Below are 24050 nucleotides of genomic sequence, written 5' to 3'. Positions count from 1 at the left end.
ATATATATATATATATACATATATATATACACACACACCACTATTTACCTTTATGTTCTTTAGTTCTTGTATGACTCTGTGTCTTCATCATTTTTTGCCAACCTCCTCCTTCTTGTATATTCTCCTTCCTCTTCTTGTATATTGCCCTCCTAGCACCCGAGTTACCATGTGCCTACCTTCTATCCAGTGAACTACTCTACCTCCCTTCCACACCTGGCAACCATCATAGAATGTTTAAAAGAGATCTTTTGTAGCAGACCTACCTAATGCACTATGTCGTTTGATTGCTTGACTGCTGCTTCCATGAGTGTTGATTGTGGATCCAAGCAAAATGAAGGCTTTGACAACTTCCATCTTTTCATTTCTCGTGATGTTATTTATTGATCCAACTGGAAGGATTTTGTTTTCTTTACATTGCAGTAGAATTCATACTGAAGGCCATAGTCCTTGATCTTCATCGACATTTGAGTCCTCTTTATTTTTGCAAGCAAGACTCTAGAAACTGTTAAATGGAAGTATGTTTTGCAAGTTTTAATGTGTATATTTTCACTATAAAAATAAAATTAAGTTAAATTAAGTAAAAAAAAACAGCTCCCCAAACTAGCAGTATCAGCATTTTATGAGAACTGTTTGAAAGGCAAGTTCTTGGGCGCCAAGATCCACTGAATTAGACATTCTTGGGGTGGCACCCAGCAATCTGTGTCCTAGCAAAGATCTCCTGAGGAGTCTGCCACTCGAGAGCCACTGCTCTGGGCCCAGTGTCTGTGGTGCTCACCTCTGCATCCCTCAAATAATGCCCGGTACCAAGTAGATTGGAACACATCGATCCATTTCCCTCCTAGCAGCCCCTGCCTTGTGCCATGCACCCTGAATACTTGGTTGCCGGTGTTGAGGGAAGGAAGACCTAAGAGAAGTCTTTTGTACTCTGCACTGTCAAGACCAAACCAAACCCACTTTCATCAAGTCATTTCCAACTCAGAGCGTCCTTAGAGAAGGCAGTAAGAACAGTAAATCTTTACAGAATTCGACTGCCACTTTCTGTCTCCCCTGAAGTGGTTGGTAGGTTTGAACCACCATCCTGTGGTTAGCAGCCCAACACTTACTCCACTGTGCCACCTGGGCTCCTTCATTCTGTAGGTCTTGCCAGCAGTAGAATCTCACCTCACCTATTCCTGTTCCCTTTGGCCTCCACTGCAGGAGGGGAAATTTCCAGTTACTGGTAGTTGCTAATTTGTTGTCATTTGGCCCTCATGTTCCTGCAGCAACACTGGCCCCACCTGGGGAGCAGGTCCCTGCAGCCCAGGATGGAGTCCAGCCAGTAGAATAGGCGCCCGAGGTGGCTGGAAGGGGTGGGTCTCTGCTGCTCACAGATGGGCTCCTTGTTCTTCTGCCAACTATATTGCCTTTGGCTCAAGTGGCCTTGAGCACAAGAGTGACTTTGTGAGGCGCTCAGCCTTGCTATTTTTATACTCTTGACTTCCAGGCCCTGCTTCCTGTACCCTCAGAAAAGAACAAAAACACTAACAATGCAGGCCACAGAGCACTTAGAAAGACACCTATGGTTTCAGCTCCAGTGGCTGAAGCCTAGTGGGTCCCCATAACAGTGCCTTCAGCGAGATGTTTGGATGACAGGAGACTGGAGATGTGAGGAACATGTCTTGGGTGGAAGATCCCTTCGGGAGGGCTTCTTGTTGCGGTCTGGTGCCGTTGCGTCAGTTTCAAATCATAGTGATCCCTTGTGTCACAGGCTAGAACTGTCCCATAGGACATTTTAGGCAGTTATCTTCACAGGGCCAGATCGCCAGGTGTTTCTCCTAAGGAGTCAGAGCCGCTAGGTGGGTTTGAACATCCAACCTTTCAGCAGCTAATCTCATAACTGCTAAGAATACTGGGACTGCTTATGGGAGACTACATATGATCATAACTTGGTCTCTGCAATGTCCTGAGAGTGGAATTTTACATTAAGACTTCTTGTGGAAGGCTTCACAGTTCTGTGGACCAGTCAGATCCAGGCTGGAATGGCTGACTGGTCTTTACAGAACACAGAAAAGGGAAGAGGTGGCACATGCAACAGGACCCTGTGTGAAAACCTGCATCCGCAGCATGCTGTGGTAATGCACCCAGGCATGATGAGGGCTACAGCTTTCCCTGGGAGCCCTGTGGGAATAGCAAATGCCTCCTCACAGGGCCGTGTAGAAGCTCCCTGAGTCCTGCAGTGCCTGGCAGTACCTCCATTCTTGTAACTGTTAGTGTTGTCATTGACACTAGCTTTCAGAACCTCAGAGCAGCGCAACGACTCTTGGGTTGAGGCCTCAAAAGATCTGGGTTATAGTCCTGACTGGCTAACTTTCTCACTCCTGCTTTCTTGCTGGGATTGATGGGAGTTTTCAGTATGATAACGTATATGAAAGTGAGCTTTGCTTTATGAGTGGGGAACTTTTTCCCCAATGGAGGCCCCAGAGCAACACTGAGGGGAAAACTCAAGAATCATACAAATACAAGGCAACTTTATTCACTTTGGAAATTTCATTTGTGTTGAGAGAAACCTAGGAAAGGTCTGATAAGTCAGCTTAAAAATAGAGAATAAGGAGCTTGGATCTTAGCTTTTTAATGTATGAAATGTTTGGTTTTTACTTTCATAGTAATTGAGAGACACTCGAGAAGACATCAGAGACTCTGATGATGGATGTGATGTCAGAGGGTGAGCCAGCTAGGGTGCATGATGGGAAGGAGCCTAGAAAGGCAGGTGGGGAAGGTCAGGTGTTGCTTGACCTCCAGTTCCTCAAAGCCCTGCCTGCTTTGACCTGCTTTCCACTGTAAAAGAGTCACCATAAGATTGTCTTCTTTTATCCTTATGCTTTGAAGCATAATGATCATTTCATCTCATTGATTCTATTGTATGAATTTTTCTTTGGGCATATGAAGTTGTTTTTTTTTATTGGTTAAGTGTCATCGAGATGGTTCCCACTTATAGCGACCCTGTATAGGATTTCCAAGGACTGGCTGGTGAATTTGAACCACCAACTTTACGGTTCAAACCAATCTTGTGGTCCAGTACTTATCCTACAGCACCACACCATGACTTCAGATCATAATATCTTATTGTATTGTTGGTTTGGGGGACCCATTGTGTTTGTGTATTTGTCTCTGTGTCTGTCTGTCTGTCTCTATCTATCTACACACTATCTAGCATAGTAGGGCCTATTTTTATCCTAGATTCCTCTGATTGAAAATGTTATTTGGTTCTGTTGAGCTGGTTCCAACTCATAGCAACCCTATGTAACAGACCCAAACACTGTGCTGTCCTGCACCACTCTCACAATTGTTGGATTGTTGCAGTTACTGTATCAGTCGATCACATTGTGGGGCTTCCTTTTTTTCACGGACCCTGTTAATAATGTTGTTAAGTGCCTTCAAGTCGGTTCCGACCCATAGCGACCCTGTATAGGGTTTCCAAGGAGCAGCTGGTGAGCTTGAACTGTCGACCTTGCAGTTCAAATGACTTTGCAGTCCAGCACATTAACCCATAGCACTACATCAGGACTCTCTGGTTAATGATGTTGTTGTTAAGTGCCATCGAGTCGGTTCCGACCCATAGCGACCCTGTATAGGGTTTCCAAGGAGCAGCTGGTGAGCTTGAACTGTCGACCTTGCAGTTCAAATGACTTTGCAGTCCAGCACATTAACCCATAGCACTACATCAGGACTCTCTGGTTAATGATACAGCAGCCCAAATCCTGCCACAGAACCCAAAACCTCTTTCATATTACCTTGGTCTCTGTTCTTGATCTTCTGTGATTTCATATTCTGGTAATAGCTTGTTTCGAGTCTTCATACATGGCAGACAGAGCCCCAGCTGTAGCAGCAACTACATTCAGCTGCATAGATTTCATAAACTGTGACCTGCAGCTTCTTTAAGTCTTTTTCTGCGTCTAACCCCACAGCACCTTGTCTTTGATTTACTGAAGTGGGACCAGAGAACTCCTTGGTTTGGTAAGGCAGGTTTTACTCTAATTTTACCCCCAAAGTAACCCACACCCACTGCCATCAAACCATTTCCAAATGATAGAGACCCTGTACTAAAGATGGAGAAGGCTTCCTCCCAGACTTTATTTATATTGTACCTTTCCTGCCTCATCTGAGATGCTGAAAGCACACAATGATCTTCCATCCCCACCCTCCAAGGGGGATAGAACAAAGGAGTATAAACGCGTGTTTGTTTGTAGTTGTTTCTGCAAACCTTGGGTGACTTGAAATTATTTAATTATGCTTAATTTCCTGTAAGGGGAGGTGGAAATTTCCATGATTATATGAGGCAAGTGACAGTTTGCCTCTGGAAGACGGAAATGAGAAAAGTGAGTGTTGAAATACCAAGAAACCGCATGGATGCACATCTGTGCCCATAGTCTCTATCGACCTCTTTGTTTGCATTCTGTTTCTCCTTTGGCTGTAACAGCCTCTGTGACGCCTGCCCATGTGATGCGGTGACATTTGTACAGAGCAAGGCCTACACGTATTATCCTTTGAATTGCTTTAACGTGCATCCTTCTGTCTAACCCTTAGAATAAAGTAATCCCCAGGTGCAAAACTCACATTTCTTACGTTTTTCTACCTACCTGCATAGATAAACTGCCCGTGCTCCCCCCTTAACGCCTCATTCTCCTTGAATTTCTTATTCTACTTCCTCTCCCATCTCTCTTCACTCAGCATTTTAATCCATTTCATATTCAACTCAAATAAGACCAAGAAAGAGATTATTTCTTTTTGCAAAGCAAAGAGTTATGGAAACTGATAGACTATTGGCATAGGTTGAGGATGGTTGAAATTGTCTGGTATATTATATTTCATTTGGTCCCCATGTTTCTTTTTTTAATGTTTTACTGTGAATTATGTGATAGCATACATGGGAGAACATTAGTTTTACATTCATCCTATCATATATCGTTTCATTGCCATGGTTACAATCCCCTCCATGCATCCCAACCAACCAAGGGGTATTCCCTGCAAGCCTGACCCCCCCCCCCCCCCATCGTCAGCACACAGCCCCTCCCCCTCTGGGTCTAAAGTCCCCAGCTGCTCCATCTCTCCACATCATCTTCTCTGCCTCCATCTCTGGTGTCACTGCTTCTCTGGATAGGGTCCCACGCTCCACTCTTCTGCCTTGATGGTCCCAGGGACCTCCGCTCCTAGACTGCAAAGTTAATCACTCCCCTCCTTGCTACAGAACATCTACCTTTGCATTTCCAACCCTCACAATCCATCCTGATAACAATTATTCACTATTGTATCACATACAAGAGACCTATCCACGTTTCTTTTCATCAGCCCCGCCTAGACAGATTGGATACTACTCAGTGGAGAGTCTACCTTCCTCCATGCCCTCTGGATCTAGGTTCCCTATTGAAAGTTTGTAAGCCAGTCACTTCTTGTCTTTGTAGCCCCCCTACTTTGGGTAGCCAGTGTCCACAAGTTGCCCATCCCTGTCTACTCTGTGTATGGAGGGGTTGGGAATGATCCTCGCTGTAAAGATTTTTACCCTCTTTTGAGCTACTGCATCCATAGGTGTAGGTCAAGTTCATCAAATTGTATAGATTACTCTTTTTTTTCTTTTCTTTCGTCTTCTAGTTGAGCTCTGATCATCCAGTCATTGAAGCCAGGTCAAGTGGGTATTATCTGAAAGTGTGGGTGTTCTTGTGCATATGCCCTCTCTTCTTATCAGCTGGACGCTTCACTCTCCGCTCTAGTCCTCTATGGCTATGTCACTGACTCTGGGCCCAAGAGTCCCTAGGTCTTGCCACACTGCTGGCCAACCAGGTGTCCATCCGGGTTCACAGGAGTCTATTGAACATTGTAGTGCTTAGCTCGCAGCTTCATTGCTGTTTTCCCCTCACTTCCCCTTATCAGTGACAAACGAGGTCACCAATCAGAGCGTGTCACATTGAGTCTTAGTCTTGGAAGGGGGTTTGCTCTGAGCGGACCTGACCACTTGCCTTGATGTCTCCTGGGCGAGCAACTTGCTTGTTCTTGTAGTAATCAGACGGTCTGCCTATATTGTTTTGTATTTTTCCTGTCGGTCATTCTTTCAAGAAGTATCTTCTGTTCTTCAAGCCACTCCAGGCTGGTCTGCCCGTCCTTTCAAGTGTAAATTTCCCACCTCTGAAGATTCTGGATGGGGTTCAGGATTCCCCCTATAGTCTTATATAATGCAGAGGCTCTGCAGGAAGCCTCCTTCACTGGGCACGTTGTAGCCCATTTTGGGTATTCCAATCAGTTATAGGCAGAATATGGACTTACAGTCTTTCTATGGTGATATTTCTATTTCTTTCTCTCTCCCTCCAGTGTATATTTTATAATGGTATGCAAGGGAAAACAAGATTCATAAGACAGCCAAGCATCTTAACATTATTTCCCCCCTTTTCCCCATTCCAGCCATATCTGAATCCCTGTATCCCAAAGCCCTGTTGTTCCAAGGTTGTGCATACATCATCATTTACCTCTGTCCCACTTAGCCCATGCAAACCTGCCTAATTGTTCTCCCATCGCTCTGTTCTTCCATTCCCCTCCCCCTTCTTGTGTATAGCCCCCTTCCCCAGCACCCAAACCATCCTGTGTCTATTCCCTGCCCTGTGCTCCACCTTCCACTCCCTCCCCTCACCCTACCCTCCACATCCCAGCAACCAGCAGCACCCACATTATTTCTTTAAAAAATAAGTTTTTCATTTGAATGCCTTCAGATCAGGTCAGTGCTTCCCTGTTCGCACAATCCTCACCATTCTCCATTGTCTGGTCTCACAGCCACCCTTTTGCACATGTTCACCTTACTGATCTGTTTCTAGAATCAGGCTAGTCCTATGGTGAATTCCAAGGCTTTTTCCATCCGTTTTCCTTCAGAATCATCAGTGAGCAACTGGGAATTTTAGAGCTTCATAGAAAACATTGCTACTTTGTAGGCATTTATGGTCACATGGGCAGAGTTGTTAAAAGCACATGAAAGATATAGTAAACACAGTCGAATTCTCACATACCATGCTGGAGACCCAGGTTCCGTTCCTGACCAATGTCCCTCTTGCACAGCCACCACCCGTCCATCAGAGGAGGCTTGCATGTTGCTCTGATGCTGACTAGGTTTTACCAGAGCTTCCAAACTAAGACAGCTAATAAAAACCCTATGACTCACAACAGTCCAGTCTGCAACCGGTCACGGGGTTGGTGCAGGACTTAGCAGCACTGCGTTCCATTGTGCACCAAGCTACCATGGGTCAGGGCTCAATTCTGCAGCAGCAAACAATAGCAACGACTCATTTTTAGAAAACCGTTAAAGAAAGTTGCGTTGTACTCAAAGCTGAGAATAAAATATGATGCCAACCAGTTAATCTTACTAAATTATAAAAAGATGTAAGGCGTTCTCTCTGTGACTACGCCTGTGTTTTACTGGGGTCGTTGATTGTGGTTAATGGAGCTTGGCTTGTCAAAGGTACTGGAGCTATAAGAAGTCTTGATGGTGAAGCCTTTATGCCCCTCTTCTTAAATGTCAACCTTCCTTTTCAGCATTTTCCTGTTTTTCTGCACACCACCCCCTTTACCAGACTTTGTGACCAGAGGATGGTTTTAGTTCTCTTTTGGACTATGAACATGTGTACCTGTGGGTTTCCACTGCCTGTTAATCCTCAAATTGGAGAAATGTCCTTTGTTTCCTTTAAAATTAAACCCTCTTTTTTTCTCTTGATTTCCCAGCAGATATATGGAGTGATCACTCATTTCAGACGGATCCGGATTTGCCGCCTGGCTGGAAAAGAATCAATGACATCGCTGGGACCTATTACTGGCACATCCCAACGGGAACGACTCAGTGGGAACGCCCAGTCTCCATCCCGGCAGACCTTCAGGGTTCTAGAAAAGGGTCACTTAGTTCTGTAACGCCATCTCCCACCCCAGAGAATGAGGTAAAACCGAGTGCCTTTTGAACGGCTTATTAGAGTAGACAAAATTTGTGATTTCTGTCTAGACTAGTTGTTTCTGTCCTAACAGGTCATTGAGGTAAGCTTTTTGATTATCCTGCATGGTGTACTTGAAATCTCAGTAATGCCTCCTTATAGTACATAGTGTTAATGTCAGTCTTTCAGGAATGTTTTCCTTTTTTAATGGCCTTTGGTCTCTTCAAACACCATCCCAGCCATGGATAGTAAGATGGGCTGATTAATGAGAAGTGGTTAGGATTCCCCAGGGCTCAGTGAGACAGTACTGTACTCTGCAGGTACCATGGCCTGGTGCTGGCTCCATAAAATATTTACACGCAGAGCTCTCTCGGCCAGACGTGTGATAATTACAGCACATCTTGTTAGCCTTGGGTTCGTTTGGTGGCGTGAAAAGAACACCGGCAAGAAGAATCCTTGAGAGGCCTTCATTTCTTTCTCTTTTTTCTTTTTTGAAAATATAATAGGATTAGTTTGTTTAGCACAGTGACATTATTTTAGAAATAATTAGCAGCATAAATTTCAGCTATCCCTGAGGAAGAAATCTGGATGTTTAAACAAAGACTTGAGGCATTAAAGAATTCCATTGTGGTGTTTATTAATACGAAGATTCCTGCAGTGAAGCTCTGTGAATCAAGAGAATTCCAGTTGGAAAAGGTCACAACTAAGTAATGACTTTTTAAAAAAATTTTTGCTAGGTAAGTGATTTGATCCCTGACATTCAGGCATTTTTGCTGACCACAGTCATATATTCCTTAAGCAAGCCTATTTTCTTATACTTTAAAGACACATAGGGTCCCTTTTCTATGCATTTACAACTGTCGGTCCCCTTCCATCTTTATAAGTAGTTGATTATTTCACTTGCTCTTCCCTAGAGTCTGTAATGCCTGTATTCTAAGGAGCTCTGGTAACGTAGTGGTTACGAATTGGGCTGCGAACTGCAAGGTCAGCAGTTCGAAACTACCAGCTGTTCCGTGGGAGAAAGATGAGGCTTTCTGCTCCTGTAGAGATTTACAGCCTCAGAAACCCTGTACAGGGATGCTATGGGTCGGAACCGACTCCACAGCATACTACCACCACCAAGCTCATTTTAACTCGGAGCAGAGCACAAGGCCTTGGATTCTCCATCTAAAAATGATAGGTTGAGGCCAGTGGTATCCTTATTGATGGATGAGGATCTTGGTTTGTTTATACTTTGTCCTCAGGCACACAGTTAATTTATTCAGTACCATTGAATCACATAGTATTTTGCTGATTGGCACTGGGCAGTTTTTCTAGTTCTCTGTTGAAGTATAATATGCAAATTCCCTGAGAAATTCCTATTTTTTCCATCTTATGTAAGGTGTTCCTCTTATGTAAGATGTCCTGGGGGCGTAAAGATGAACCAACATAGCACCAGTGCCAAAGGACTTAGCATCAAGTGGTGCCTTCTTTATATTCCAGCCCTGCTGCATCCTGGGATTCTTCCCAATATACAGAGTGGCCTCATAGAAGACAAGCCAACTGAATGCAGCCTCTGCTCTTATTACAGCTCAGACATGCTCACTCTTCCTTACCTGCTCATCTTTTCTTGTGGCATCTCTGTTAGGATCTCTTTCTGTATCCTCTATTACAGGCATGCCTACAACCAGAGAATTCTAGGGTAGTTAGGTTCATCTGGTTCTAACAACCATGTGTTGTAGACAGGCAAACTGAGACGCAGAGAAGTCAGGCGGTTTTGAGGTGTGCTGGTCAGGTATTTTGTGAGATGCACCTCTATTGGAATTTGATATTTTCACATGATTAGACAGGTTACGGGTTTTTAGGAGGGAGATCGCAAAGGTAAAGTGCCGTTTTCATCAGATATCAGTGATACATATAATCAGTATAATTTATCACTGCTGATACTAACCTTACTCCATCCACCCCATAGATATGTGTCAACTTGACTGGACTGTGATTCTTAGTAGTGTGACAGTTGCGTGATGATGTAATTTGGCAGTTCTTTAATGATGTCATCATCTCTCATGCTGTGATCTGCTGTGATCAGTCAGCCAGTTGTAAGGGTATTAGGTTGGGGTGTCACACCCTTATTTAGGTCACAGCCCTGATGACGTAAGGGGAGTTCTTCTGTGGTGTGGCCTGTACCACCTTTGATCTTACAAGAGAGAAAAGGAGAGAAGGAAGCAGCTAAGGAAGGACCTCAGTCCCACTAAGTAAGAAGTGCTGGTAACAGAGTACATCCTTTGGATGTGAACCTCTTAGACCCAGGGAGAGACTGATTCCAGGACACATGGAGATCACCAAGGAATGCTGGGCTCACAAATGTTGAGCAAGACAAGGACCTTCCTCTGGAGTCAACAAAGAGAGAAAGCTTTCTTTCTCCTAGAGCCACACCCAGAATTGAGGCTTCTAGCCACCTAAACTGTGAGAAAATAAATATTCACTCATGATATTTCTGTCACAGCAGCATTAACATAATTTCATAGCAGAAGAGTGGTAAAATGTGGAAGTCGTTTGGGAATTGGGTTATGAATACAGGCTAGAAGAGTGGTAGGATGCCTCGTAGTGAAAGCCTGGATTGCCTTGAAGAGACTATTGGTAAAATTATGGATGTCAAAGGCAATTCTGGTAATAACCTAGAAGGAAATGAAGAGAGATGTAGAGAATACATATGACACCAAGTGTACTTGAGCCTTTAAAAGAAAATGAACATGTGATTGGACAGTGTAGAAAAGACATTGCGTATTATGCAATAAATAGCAAAGGACTTGTCTGAATTATGTTCAAATGTTTGGTAGAAGGTAGAACTTTAAAGTAATGAGCTTGGATATCTGGCTGATAAGATTTCTCAGTGAGATCTTATAGGGAACACATGGTTTCTTCTTGCCATTTACAGTAAAATCTTAGAGGAAAGCTATGGACTTAAACATTAGCTGTGCAAAATGAAAACAAAACTTTTCATTTTGTTTTGGGAAATTCTGTTGTACAAACAAAGGACACATATTCTGGAATGTCCATGAAGAATTTGGCTAACAATCTGTTGTTTAAAAGATCAATCCTGTGAGTGATGAATCTAACTGACTACCACAGTAGAAAACCCATCTATTTAGACTAAAGGGGACAGAGAAAGAATGAAAGGAAATGCTGTCTGCTTCTTGGAATTCTACAGGCAGGAAACAGGCCAAAGGAGCAAATTCCTTTCTCCAAGAAAAGGAACATCCCTGAAGCACCTTAGAAATTAGTATATCTGTTGAAAGGAGTACAGGAAGCAGGGTCTTCATAGTCTCAAAGGGTGGGGCCATGGTCTTTTGGATCTCAAAGGGTGGGACCAACCACGGCATTCTAGAGTTGAGTCTTCTCCAATGCAGTTCCAGAGTGTGAGGGCTGCTGTTGTGCTAGGGATTTGAGACCACCTTAAGGTCAGCGGTTCGAAACTACCAGCCGCTCCGCGGGAGAAAGATGAGGCTTTCTACTCCCGTAAGGATTTACACCTTCGGAAACCCTGTACAGGGTCGCTATGGGTCGGACCCGACTCGACGGCACTTAACAACAACAACAACTCAAAGCTGAGGGGCAGGGCTGTCACGCCCCAGGGGCAGGAGAATGGCATCTGCTGGGGCTGAGGTAGTGGGATCAGCACTCAGATGAACTGGGCCAATGGCACTGCTTAAAGCTGAGGGAGCAGAGCTGTCATCCTTTCTAGGATGTCATCCTAGAGGCCCTGGAAGGCAGAGCTGAAGCCCAAGGTCAAGGGAGCTCCACTCAGAATCCAGAGGCTATGACCAATGCCCCAGGTCTGCAGGCTGCGGCCATTGCCCAGATGGTCTCAGAGAAGAGAGGATTCTTTTCAAACTTTACAAGCGATTGTAATTTGCTTTACTTGGCTTTCAACTTCCTTCTTGCTTGTTATCACTTCTTTCCCTCCAATTTCCTCCATTTGTAATGGAAATATCTACCTTGTGCGTGTTCTACCATTTGAGAAACAGATATCTTGTAGTCTAACTGTCACAGTTTCCGGTTTCACAGATGACTATGAATTTTGCCATTGTTGAGTATGCCTAATGTTCCCAACCATATTTGATTTGGATAATTCAAAAAATGGAATTTTGAATTTGGAGTAGATTTAAGACTTTTGAAGTGATGTGATGATGTGACTGTGTTTTGTTTGTAGCAAGGACATGGATTTTAGGAGAGAAAAAGAATGAAATATTATGGATTGATAGGCCTCTCCGCCCCCCCCCCCCCATGTGTTGTTAATCTTAACTCCTATGCCTATGTTATAATCCCATTTGGGTATGTCTTGAGTCAGTCTGTTGAGATACAAGAGAGACTAAAACAAGCAAGTGAGAGAAACAGAGAAGTGGGAAAGAGATGCCGAGATACAGGGGAATGAGAGAAAGCCTTCTCTCCAAGCTGGTGCTCTGAATTTAAAGTTATAAGCCTCCTAAACTGTGAGAAAATGAATGTATGTTTGTTAAAACCATTCACTATGATATTTCTGTTATGTTGTTGTTAAGTGCTGTCGATGAGCCCACAGAGCCACATCTGTTTCTTCATAGTCCCCAAAGCAAGGAGATTGGATGAATTTAGAGCTACAATTTCTGTTATTTAAAATTCATGTCCTCTGTATGTAGAAGCTATGAAGCCCATCTTAAAAACTCTCTGCTGAACCCAACCCATGGGTGTGCTGGAATCCAAGGAGGGAATCCTGAGTGTTTTGTGGCCCTAGTTGTTACTGTTTGTTAAATGTGGTAGACTTCATTTCCTTCCTTTCTGAAAAAAGTTTTGGAAAGAATATATTATCTGGTAAAATTGTTAGGTAGTAGAGTTCATCTCTAATCTCTGAGTGTCCTTCTGGTAACTCCTTTTGCAGTTCTGTGCTTACTCTTCCTTCCCTTCCAACACCCCAGTCCCATCTACTGCTCAGGGCCCCTTCCCAAGCTCAGACTGTGTCCCATGGCTCACTCACTCATGTATCTCCATTGCTCAACCTCCTCTCAGCCATTCATGGTTCGTTGTAGTTTTCAGAGTATTTTCATAAACATCCTTTCATTTGATACTCTTGGGTTTCTCATGTGACAGCGAATTCTTTTCTGATGTTTCCATTTGAGATAAGTAATAATGATGGCTCAGTGCATTAGGTAGCCATGCAGCTGGTGTCAGATTGGGGATGCCTCCAGTCCTCTGACTCTAGGTCTTTTTCTTTACCCCCAGTACTGGGTGAATTTCCACATTGCTGTTGGTTCCAGTCCTCTCTTTTGTTGCAAAGCATGTCTGATCCTGCAAGGAACTTTGTTAATAAATGCATATTTTTAAATGTCTCAGAAGGAGGCATTCATCCATCATATTAGTAAACTAAGACCAAAAGCAAACCCATTGCCTTCCAATTGATTCTGAATCACAGTGACCCTATAGGACTTAGGAGAAGTGATCCAAAGGGTTTCCAAGGCTGTAAATCTGTATGGAAGCAAACTATACATCCGTTGCCCATGGAGTGACTGATGAAACCAATGAGCTTTTGCCATGGCTTTAGCCACAGCACCACCAGGACTCCTCTTAGTAAATCAATGAGATAGATGCTCTTCAGATTAGCCTTTCGATTGTTCAGGCCATACCTACCACATTTCCCTCTGTGTATAAGGCCTCCTATTAGTCACAGAACTGAGCAGATTTAAAGGCAATAAATCTTAGAGGCAAAGGGTTGAACAGGACTAGAGAAGAGGAGTGGGAGAGTGAAGGAAAAGACCCAACCCACTACAGACCCTGCTGAATATGGAAGAGGCTGTGCAGATGCTGCACTGATATTAAGCCCGGAGGCTCTGATGATAATCGAGTGTGTGCCTGTCAAGCCTGTGCTTTATCTCTTCAGTCTCTGCTTACCATTCTGCATACAAGGTTTTGTTTTGGGTTTTTTTTTTGCATTTGAAAAACCAAGGCACAGAGAGGTTAAGAAGTTTGCCCAAATGACACAGATTACATATGATAGAGTCAAATCCCATCCAAGCTTCACAACACTGTATCAGGGAGCTTACCTCACTGCCGTGGAGTCAATTCCTAGCTACCCAGTAGGACAAAGTAGAACTACCCCATAGGGGGTTTGAGGCTATAAATCTTTAATGGAGCAAACAGCCTCATCCATCTCCCAAGGAGCATTTGATGGGTTTGAACCTCTGACCTTGCAGTTACCAGCACTTCTTATTAGGGGTTTGTTGTTGTTGTTGTTAAAGTGCCATCAAGTTGGTTCCAACTTGTAGCTACAATGTATAGGGCTTCCAGGGAGCAGCTGGTGGGTTTGAACCACCAACCTTTCAGTTAGCAGCCCAGTGCTTATCCTACAGCACTACACCAGGAGGTTTGGTTAGTGGTTATGTGCCGTGGAGTCGATTCTGACTCATAGTGACTGTGTACAGGGTTTCCAAGGCTGTAAATCTTTACAGGAGCAGAAAGCCTCATCTTTCTCCTGTGGATCAGCTGGTAGTTTCAAACTCTTGACCCTAAGGTTAGCAGCCCGACTCATAACCACTACGCTACCAGAGAGTCTCAAATCTTTTCATCTTACTCCAACGAAAGACTCTCGCAGACAGTCTTCAAGAAAATAGTTTCTTTTGATAACACTGTTTCCAGTACTAATGAGAATTGAAGAGAGGTCATCTCTAAATAGAATCTCTGTCAACTGATTTGGAACCATGAGACAAAGCAAAATGTTAAGAGAGAAAAGCACTGTGTAATATGTGATGGTGGTGGTTGTTCTTGCTAGGTTACGTTGAGTCTTTCCAGCTGATCGTGACCTTATGAACAACAGAATGAAACACTGCCTGATCCTATACCAGCCTCACAAATGCATATTTTATTCGATATTTTCCTGAGCTGATTTAAAAAAAAAAAGTGCTAAATCTGTTGACTAAGCTTTTCAAACGTTTAGGACCGAAGGCTTCCTTACAGTTTGAAAATTTTACATTTCACATTTCAAAGTTCACTTGGGAAGTGTTAAGACGCAGTGAATCGTGTTTTCCCAGCATACACACAAACCAGAAAGTTTATAAACTGGCGAGGAAGCATTTGCTGCTGAAATTTGGCACATGGTGCTCTTCTTCCAAACCATTTATTTGTTCTAAATGATCTCTCAAAGTCTCTGGATGTCAAATGTTAGAGAACACAAGGAGCCTCATAGGATACCTTTATCAGTAACTGTTGGCTTGGTGCTGAGTCTTCTAATCTTTTCAATGGAAGGTGTTGGAAATGTGGAGAGAAGATGGGTCTCAATCTAGGGAAGGCAGATTTACTGTTTGAAAGTTAGATCTCTTCTCAGTGATGAAAGGCTCTTTGGCTCTGTGGACTTCCCAGTACCTGACCCCAGGAAAATAGTCCATACATTATGTTAGAAGCAGTGCATTTTCATATACCACATTGCACATAGAAATGAGATGACAATGTAAAGGGCTATTTCAACCATAATGGGGTTGGTTTTGTTTTGATTTTTGGTTTATTGACCCAATAAGTCATCATGATGCAGTTTTGCTCTGGCAAGAACCTTGATGAAGTGACCTAGTAAACTTTTGTTGTTGTTATGTGCCGTGGAGTTGGTTCCGACTCATAGCGACCCTGTACAGGGTTTCCGAGGCTGTAAATCTTTACAGGAGCAGAGCCTCATCTTTCTCTCGGGAACGGGTGGTAGTTTCAAATGGCTGACCTTGAGATTAGCAGCCTCATTCATAACCACTACTGTACCAGAGCTCTAGGGCTATATTTTTCAGACTGTAAGCCCAGACCCACTATCAGAATGACCTTAGGGCTTGAAAATATGCTGCTTCATGGATTCTCCCCCAAGGACACCCTCCCTACCACCACCCTCTCAGTCAGACTCTACGGGGAGGGCCTGGGGATCTGCCTTTATACTAAGTTTTCTAGGTGATTTTATGCTGAATAAAGTAGTGTCCTGGTGTGATGCTCTAGAATAAGCACCAGACTGCTAACCACAAGGTTTGTGATTCAAAACCACCAGCCACTCACTGGAAACCCTAAACATATACAGGGCTGCTATGAGTCCAAACCACCTCAACAAAACTTTGAGAGCCAGAGGTCTAGTGAATCCAGGCCCCCTATGTGGCACTGTAGGTTAATGCGCCAGACTGCAAAGCTGTTTGAACTTCACGGTCAGCGGTTCAAACTCACCAGGTGCTCCTCAGAAACCCTATTCAGGGTCGCTATGGGTCAGAATCGACCCAACCGACAGCACTTAACAACAACAACATTGTTATTTATGTGCCATTTGCTTTTCATTATTTTGGCTTCACCCTAGCTTCTCATACTGTCCCTCTGGAGGAGTACTGCTTGTAGCTTGTGGGTCTCTGTCCAGGAAGCTCCGTCAGGTCGAGGCATGTCTCCCCCATCTTCATGCTCTCTGCACCTGTAGGAGTGCCTGGTACACGGTGAAGTTCATGTCGTCGTTCCTTAAGAAAGGAATAAATCAGCCTCGTATCTGAGGGAGCTGTCCGTGAACCGGCTGTCATAGCAAAGCCAGCGTAGATCCTGGGTCCCCTGACGTCTCCCTAGTTTACAGTCTTTTCATGGGCATGTTAATCCCACCCAGACTCATTTAATGGCACAAACTTTTGTCAGTATGTTTACTAGTTTACCACTTTTCTTTAACTTTTCTGAATTGTGTTTGCATGGTAATACAATGCTGCACTCCTCTGAGGGTCCTTTATCCAAAAACACACAGCAGTTTAAAAGGAAGGGGCAGATAGCTACACATATGTGGGTAAACGGCCCTTTAGCATTGCCTAGCCTATCCCTTGGAAGATTCTAGAATTCCAAGTTCTCTGCCATTTGCCATCAGGGCCACACATTTGGAGGCTCAAGTCTTGACAGTGGAGGATTCAGAAAAGTGTAATTATAATACTTTTTAGTCTAGAGATCCTCAAATTTTTATTCTTGCAGGTGGCCTACATTGTTTGTTTGTTTTTAAATCCATGGATTCCATGGTTTAAGATATGTGTGCTACCAAATATACCAAATATGCCCTCAGAAAAGAGAGCAGAAAATAGGGAAACTGCTATTTCCAGGGCAGTCCCTGTTCTCACATGTCTTCTTGATGGTGCATGCTGGGAGGTCTTCTTAGCCTTGGGCTACATGGGAGGAAACTGAGGTCCCAGGGCAAATGAGAGCTGATGAAGGATTTGGTCTTAGGCTACCCAGCAAGACTTCATAACTTCAGAATATCAGAAGTGAAGTGTGTACAGAAACAATGTGATTCCAACATCTATTGAAGCAACTGTGGAATGTTAAAGTACATTCCACTGTGTGCATTCCCAGTAGTTCAGTCCTTTTTATTTGCTCTAGTCTGTATTTTGATTCTACTTCATATCATTGTTGTTAGGTGTTAGCCAATGAGTTCCAACCCATAGAGACCCTATGCACAACAGAACGAAGCTACCTGGCCCTGCCCTGTACCACCCTCATAACCACTGCTACACTTGAACCTGCAGCCACAGAACCATTCCATCTTGTTGGGGATCTTCCTCTTTTTTGCTGACCCTCCACTTTACCTAGCATAATGTCCTTCTCCAGGGGCTGATTCCTCCGTATTATAGCTGAAGTATGAGAGTTGAAGTCTCATCGCCCTGGCTTCCAAGGAAGATTCTGGCTGTATGTCTTTTAACATAGTTTTGTTTGTTCCTCTGGCACTCCATGGTACTTTCAGTATTCTCTTCCAACACCATAGCTCAAATATATCAGTTTTTCTACGGTCTTCCTTATTCACTGTCCAACTTCCACATGCATATGAGATTAGTGGAAAATACCATGGCTTGGATCAGGCGTACCTTATTCCTCAAATCAGCATCTTTCCTCTGCAACACTTTAAAGAGGTCTTATGCAGTAGATTTGCCTCATGCAATACGTCTTTGATTTCGTAACTGCTGCTTCCATGAGTGTTGTTGGTTGATCTAAGCAAAATGAAGTCTTTTACAGCTTCAATCTTTTCTCCATTTATATGGACGTTGTTTATTGGTCCATTTGTAAGGATTTTTGTTTCCTTTACATTGAGGTGCAACCCCTATGGAAAGCTGGGGTCTTTGATCTTCATCAGCAAGTATTTTAAGTCCTCTTTGCTTTCAGCAAGCAAGGTTGTATCCTGTGCATATTGCATATCATCTGCATATCCTCAACCTAGATGAATATTTTTTTGTTTATTTTTAAATATAGGAGGGGGGCGGTAATTGGCCTATTCATAACATATATAATGTTAGTTCCCATTTTCCATTATTTGAATTCTATGCTAAAGAGTCTCTTTAGGTGTTATTTTTAAAGTTTTTGCAAAATTACTTTATAGAGTCTTTTTTTATTTAAATCTATAGAAGTAAAATGGTTGGGTGTTTGCCAATGGATTCATGTTTCCATAGCATGAAAGCTGTAATCAGCTTTTACTTTACTCAGACTCCAAATTCAGAAAGCAAATACAGTAGTCCCAATTTACCACAGGGTTCCATTCCAATGACTCCATTGTAAATCTGTTCTGACATAAATTGAATTCCTCTTCTTAATTTTTTAAGTGTTCCTTTTCATTTCCTCTTATTATCAGTGTCTTTGTAGATCTTTGAACATCTGCAAGTGAACTTCTGTATGTAGACCATTCTGTATGTAATACAGATTACTCAAGATCAGATGTACAAAAAGAAGCCCCAAAACAGACCGCCGTGAGCAGGACTTCCGTTGTAAATCAGGGACTACCTGTACATAAGAAGTTTTGTAAGGCACTCTCATGTACAGTGAACTGTTTTAATGAAGAGCCAATGGCTTCTCTGAAATTAGACAAACAAACAAAAAGCCCATTAACACTCTCCATCCCCAACACAATGTGTATCTTGAACGTAATTTCTGTCTTCAGATTATTTTTTTCAAATACCCCTTTTTTAAAAAACAACAAATTCTTTGAAAGAACAGTTATCTCACGAGTCTTCCTAATTCATCTCCTAGCCTTTTTCATAATTCAACTTCAGTGAAAGAAATATTGCTTACAGGTAAACAATGATGACGATTTGGGGACAAATAAGAATCTTTTTTCTTTTTAAAATGGAATTCTACCTTGAAGTTTTATTTTATACTATTTCAAGTATGTGTCATGGTGCTTACCAAGATTCCTACAATGGTAGCTATACAGCTTTTTTGGCCATCGCACCCCATGAGTATATGAGGACAGTATGAATCTTCTCCTCAGGAAAACTCACATTTGTACAAAACACAACACGCTATTCTAGGGTGTTCGTGGCTCCCCTCAGCTAACAGGTAGGTGTTGTTACGTGCTGTTGCGTTGGTTCCAACTCACTGAGATCCTATGTAGGGTTTCCGAGGAACAGCTGGTGGGTTTGAACCACCGTCCTTATGGTTCAAACAACTTATAGAACCACGCCAGAACTCCCAGCTAATATGTCATTGATTTTCTCCTCAGTGACCTCTGAGCCTTCTTTATGGGGTGGAGTACGGAGAGAGGTGAGGGGTGGGCAGCAATCCTGTCCCTTATTTAATAGGAGAAAAACATTTTAAATAAATAGTGGTCTGAGTTCCTTTTTATTTAGAAAATGTAGCCTTAGTGGGGCTTAGTGCTACTGGATCTAAATTTGCAGTGACTGCTCCCATAATGTCCTTAAGTGTTTAAATGCATCTTGAACTTCATTTTCTGCTCTTGGTGGTTTTTAAAATGGTATAGATGTTGTGGCAAAAGTTGTGGGTCAATATTCCCTTCTCATGTTAAAAAGTTTGCATTGTTGGGAAGAGATTTGCCTGGCAGGGCTATGGAATACATTCTGAAGGGTGGCCCCTCGGTTTTAATAGCTTCTTGTATTACCCTCAATGTTAGTGTAAAATATGGGAATATTCACGCAGCAAACTAGAAAGAAAAACACTTCTGTGTTGTCTGAAGTGAATGGAAGGAGTTGTTTAAATTCAAATAACAGCTGTGAGAGTTCTCCCAACACGTCAAGGTTTCATGCTTTGTACTCTAATTGGTTTGAGAAAATTGGTTCATGATCAAATATTAATTTGAGAAAAGATGTGTGTGGCATTGCAGTAGAGTTTTTTGTGAATTGTTGTTGTTGTTGTCAAGTGCCTTCTAGTTGATTCCAACTCACAGAGACCCTGTATGGGGTTTCCAAGGAGCAACTAGTGGGTTTGAACTGCCAACCTTGTGGTTCAACCAACCTTTCAGTCTAGTGCTGATCCTACAGCGGCACACCAGGAGTCCATTTATGAATGTGTTGTTGTTGTTGTTATGTATCGTCAAGTCGATTCCAACCCATAGCAACCCTGTATAGGGTTTCCAATGAGCAGCTTGTGAGCTTGAACCGTCGGCCTTGTAGTTCCAAGCGACTTTGCAATCCAGCACATTAACCCACAGTGCCACACCAGGACTCTTGCATTAGAGGCATTCAAATTAAGAGTGTTTCAGCTAGTTTTTATTGGATTCCAAATTCTGCAAGGTATTTGGATATCTGCCTCTGTTCCCAATTAGTCCTCTTGCCCCTTTATTATTTGTTCTCCTTTTACGTAAAAAGCATTTGACTCCAGCTTTTTATACCCTTATTCCAGGACATTTCCATTTTTCCAAACCAACATAGTAAGAAATAGCATCCCTGATCTCACTCCCACCTGTAGGAAGCAATTATTTGGTTAATAGGGAAAAACAATACAAAAAGTTCCTATGGAGTTGGTGTGCTAGGCATTCAATGTCTGGAAGCATATTTAGAAAATAGCTTTACTGTCTGTTTCTGATACACCTGGGCTTCCCTTGTTTAGTTGTTTTTGGTAAATAAGTATAGCACCATGTCTTTCCCCTCTGTAAGTTCTTGCGATGACAACCTTGATCAACACTAGAATGAGCTAACCAGTTACTTTAGAGTGAATTTGTTCCCTAATCCATCCTGTGAATATCAATGCTAACAACCCTGTCTTGTGTTTTGTTTTGTTTCTTTTCTTCTTCCTTTTTTGTTTTTTTTTTTTAATCAATGTGCTTTTTCCCTATGTGAATACTTATATGTCTAGAAACAGCCATGGAGTGATTTTGCTGTTCTGAATGGGGGAAAGATTAATAGTGACATTTGGAAGGCAAGTATCTTGTCAGATTTTAGATCATTTCATTGTTGTTTTATTTCCTCTTTGCATGGCCCTGGCTGTATATGGTTCTTCTTTGTGAATATCATGCATTCTGCAGGGACAGAGTGAGGGGGCTTCATGCTGGGGATGGTCAGCTCACATCCATGCTGCCTTTGTTTCCAATGTCGCCTGTTGTAAATGGCTTCCAGCTGGCAGCCCCAGCTCACCTATTGTAACAAGGCCCTTGCATGCTTCTTTCCACTTCTGCTCACATGTGCTCGGGGCCAGGAGGACTCTTGTCCTCTTTGATATTTGAGGAAATATACTGGATCCCCTCTCTAGTCCATGTTAACAGGTCTCTGTTTTCCTCTAGGACTTGCATGCAGCCACTGTTAACCCAGACCCCAGTCTAAAAGAGTTTGAAGGAGCAACACTACGCTATGCATCTTTGAAGCTCAGGTAGGACACCTAGAGATTCTTCTAGAGTGTTTGCTTGTGCAGGCTGGAACTCATACCCGAACTCTAAATCCAATTTCCTGTTTTTTTCTTTTTTCATAGAAATGTCCCACATGCTGATGATGACGATTCTTGTAGTATCAACAGTGACCCGGAAGCCAAGGTTTGTAAACAGCGTGTTTTCAGCCGTGGTTTATATTCTTGTATCTAAGTAATCGTGTTTGCTAGTGGCCCAGTTGTTACAGACCACCATCCCAGGGCCACTAAATAGTTAAGCCTTCTCAGTTCTCTGTTTCCCACCCTCCCCAACCCCTGAAGTAAATCTCTAGGTCGAGTCCAGGTTTAGAGGGTTTCTGTAACCGCCAACACTCTGCCTGTATCTTACATCAGCTGTTTGCACAGTGTCAGAAAGCTATGGCTGTTCTTGACATGGCTGGACTTCAGAAGCCTTGAAAGATGAACTGGACTCTGTCTTGATGAGCAGTGGGACAGGTAGCTGACGAGATAGTACAAGAGCCCTCACCCTGTCCTCCTCCAGAGTAGCCTCACACCTGTGTAAGGCGAAGCCGCTTTGCCCTCTCAGCCATCGTGCAGGTTGAAGGCCCGTGTTCTGTGATGAGAAGTGAGCAGACACTCCGGCCCAGTTTGCTTCTGGGCTTCTGTGGGGATACCACCAGGCCAACGTGTGGGGGTGTGGCCAGTGCAGGTAGCAGATGTGCTGATTGGGGAGGACCCTGCGCGTGGGGTTTACTGCTGATCTGTCGTCCTCTTAAAGTTGCTCCGAATGGCATCTGTGCATTTGTGGTTGGTGAGTAATGTCCACTGTGTTAGACACAGCTTTAAGTGCATTCTGATGGGACTGTGGGGAGCCTTGGTCTGCACATGGACTACCCACCCACCGACTTCCCAGGACAAGGCCCATTCCTGTCCCCACCCTGTGACTCCTGCTACAGTCTGCATGGCCCAAGGAGGGTTTGTGTTGGGTGTGTGCCCCGTGATGTTTAGGGCTGGGGTATGGTGGTAGTTGACCCAGTACCATAGTGTGATTCAGGCATCTCAGCAAGGGTAAGCCTCTTGTCTGTTCTGAATCCAGATCCCCAGAGTAACCCTGTGCAGAGGTTGGCATATTCTCAGGTAACTAGTGTGCAGGGGCTGAAGTTGGGAGCCCCTGGGAAGTGGGTATTTCCTGGCACTACTTCTCTGCACCCAGCCAGACCATGGTGCATTGGTCTGAGGCTGGAAGGAGGTAGATCTCAGGGGATCCTAAGGCCCTGCCCATGTGTACCAAGTCATAGACAGGGCTTTGGGTCTCTGTTAGAGTCTGTACTCATCCTGTAAGTATCCCCACAACACTGAGTAGACTTTAGAATAGTAGAGAAAAACTTGATGGTTAAGTTCCTTTGGCTGTACTTTTTTTCGGTGTTTTGAACAATGGCCCTGTGTTTTCATTTTACCCTGGTTCTTTGGAATTGTGTAGCTGGTCCTAGGCACCAGCCACTACGGGATGTTGGAGTCGGCACCTCTACCAGTTCCCGCCTTTCTCTTTCTTTACCTCCTGTGTCATGGAGAGTGAAGGAAATCCTCCAGATCCTTTTTATTTGTTTTGATTCCCAAAGCAGGATGCGTCTACAAATAAAATAGCAGATAGGCTCCCCTCATAGTGGTTAAATGAGAGCCACCCTGCAGGTTCAAACCTTGACTCCGGTGCCTGCAAGTACCACATCTATTGCCATTTGCTTCTAGAAGAATCTCAGGGCTCCTTTGACACCTTTGCTTCTCACAGTGTATTCAACTTAATTCTCATCACAGCTTCAGAGGAGGATTGCTGTTCTGGAGCCTTCTGAGCAAGTCCTTGGACTGCTGTTAATATGCTGGACCTTTAAAGATACATTTTATGGCAAGAGATGGCTGTGGTCAAATAGGAAGGCGGTCTGCCAGTAATTGGCTTTGACAAGGACCATCAGCAAAGGCTGGACAAGCAGGGGCAGCAATCTGCCTCCAGCATGAAGGACTGGAGCACTGGCATCTGTGCTGCCAGGTGTGAAATGGGCGGGGCTGGGCGGCACAGAGGCTGCCTGGGATGGAAATCGAATTGATAACAGGAATGGGAGAGGCGGTTGAAATATGACCACGTTCTTTCTCATTTTTTCTCCCTGGTTGTGTCGCTTACGGAGTACTTTATTTGCCACCCACTTCCTTTCTGTGGTCACTCAATATCCCAATACCTCTTATGAATCTGTTCGTTTTAATAAGCAGGCTAAATGGTCATACGTTACTGACATTGTACTTAGTTCTAAACAAAATGTGCATGCCTTTATTTTTATTTTATTTTATTTTTAAGGTTTTTATTGTGGATTGAGTGAAAGTTTACAGGGCACATCATCAGTCTCACATTCAACCATTCATATACCTTGTTTCATTACATTGATTATGATCTCCTCCAAACACTTTGAGTTAAAAGTATTTCTCTCTATCCACTTTAGCTTTTTAAAAAACACACAAACAAAACAACCCACTCAGGCATATATAATAAATTACATCTCCAAAGGG

General features: G+C 43.4%; 1 protein-coding gene across 1 annotated transcript in view; it reads left to right on the top strand.

The window, feature by feature from the left end:
- Nucleotides 1-24050, top strand: part of APBB2 (amyloid beta (A4) precursor protein-binding, family B, member 2) — a 262630-nt gene that overhangs the window by 99093 nt on the left and 139487 nt on the right. The window contains exons 3-5 of the mRNA XM_006873234.1: nucleotides 7738-7943; nucleotides 21418-21503; nucleotides 21603-21663. Coding sequence (XP_006873296.1) covers nucleotides 7738-7943; nucleotides 21418-21503; nucleotides 21603-21663 — 353 coding nt within the window. The remainder of the gene's footprint in view (nucleotides 1-7737; nucleotides 7944-21417; nucleotides 21504-21602; nucleotides 21664-24050) is intronic.

This window comes from Chrysochloris asiatica, unplaced genomic scaffold (genome assembly GCF_000296735.1).
Source record: "Chrysochloris asiatica unplaced genomic scaffold, ChrAsi1.0 scaffold00230, whole genome shotgun sequence".
Classification (NCBI taxonomy): domain Eukaryota; kingdom Metazoa; phylum Chordata; class Mammalia; order Afrosoricida; family Chrysochloridae; genus Chrysochloris; species Chrysochloris asiatica.
The sequence above is the reverse complement of the archived record's forward strand: the minus strand, read 5'-3'. Positions and strand labels throughout refer to the sequence as shown.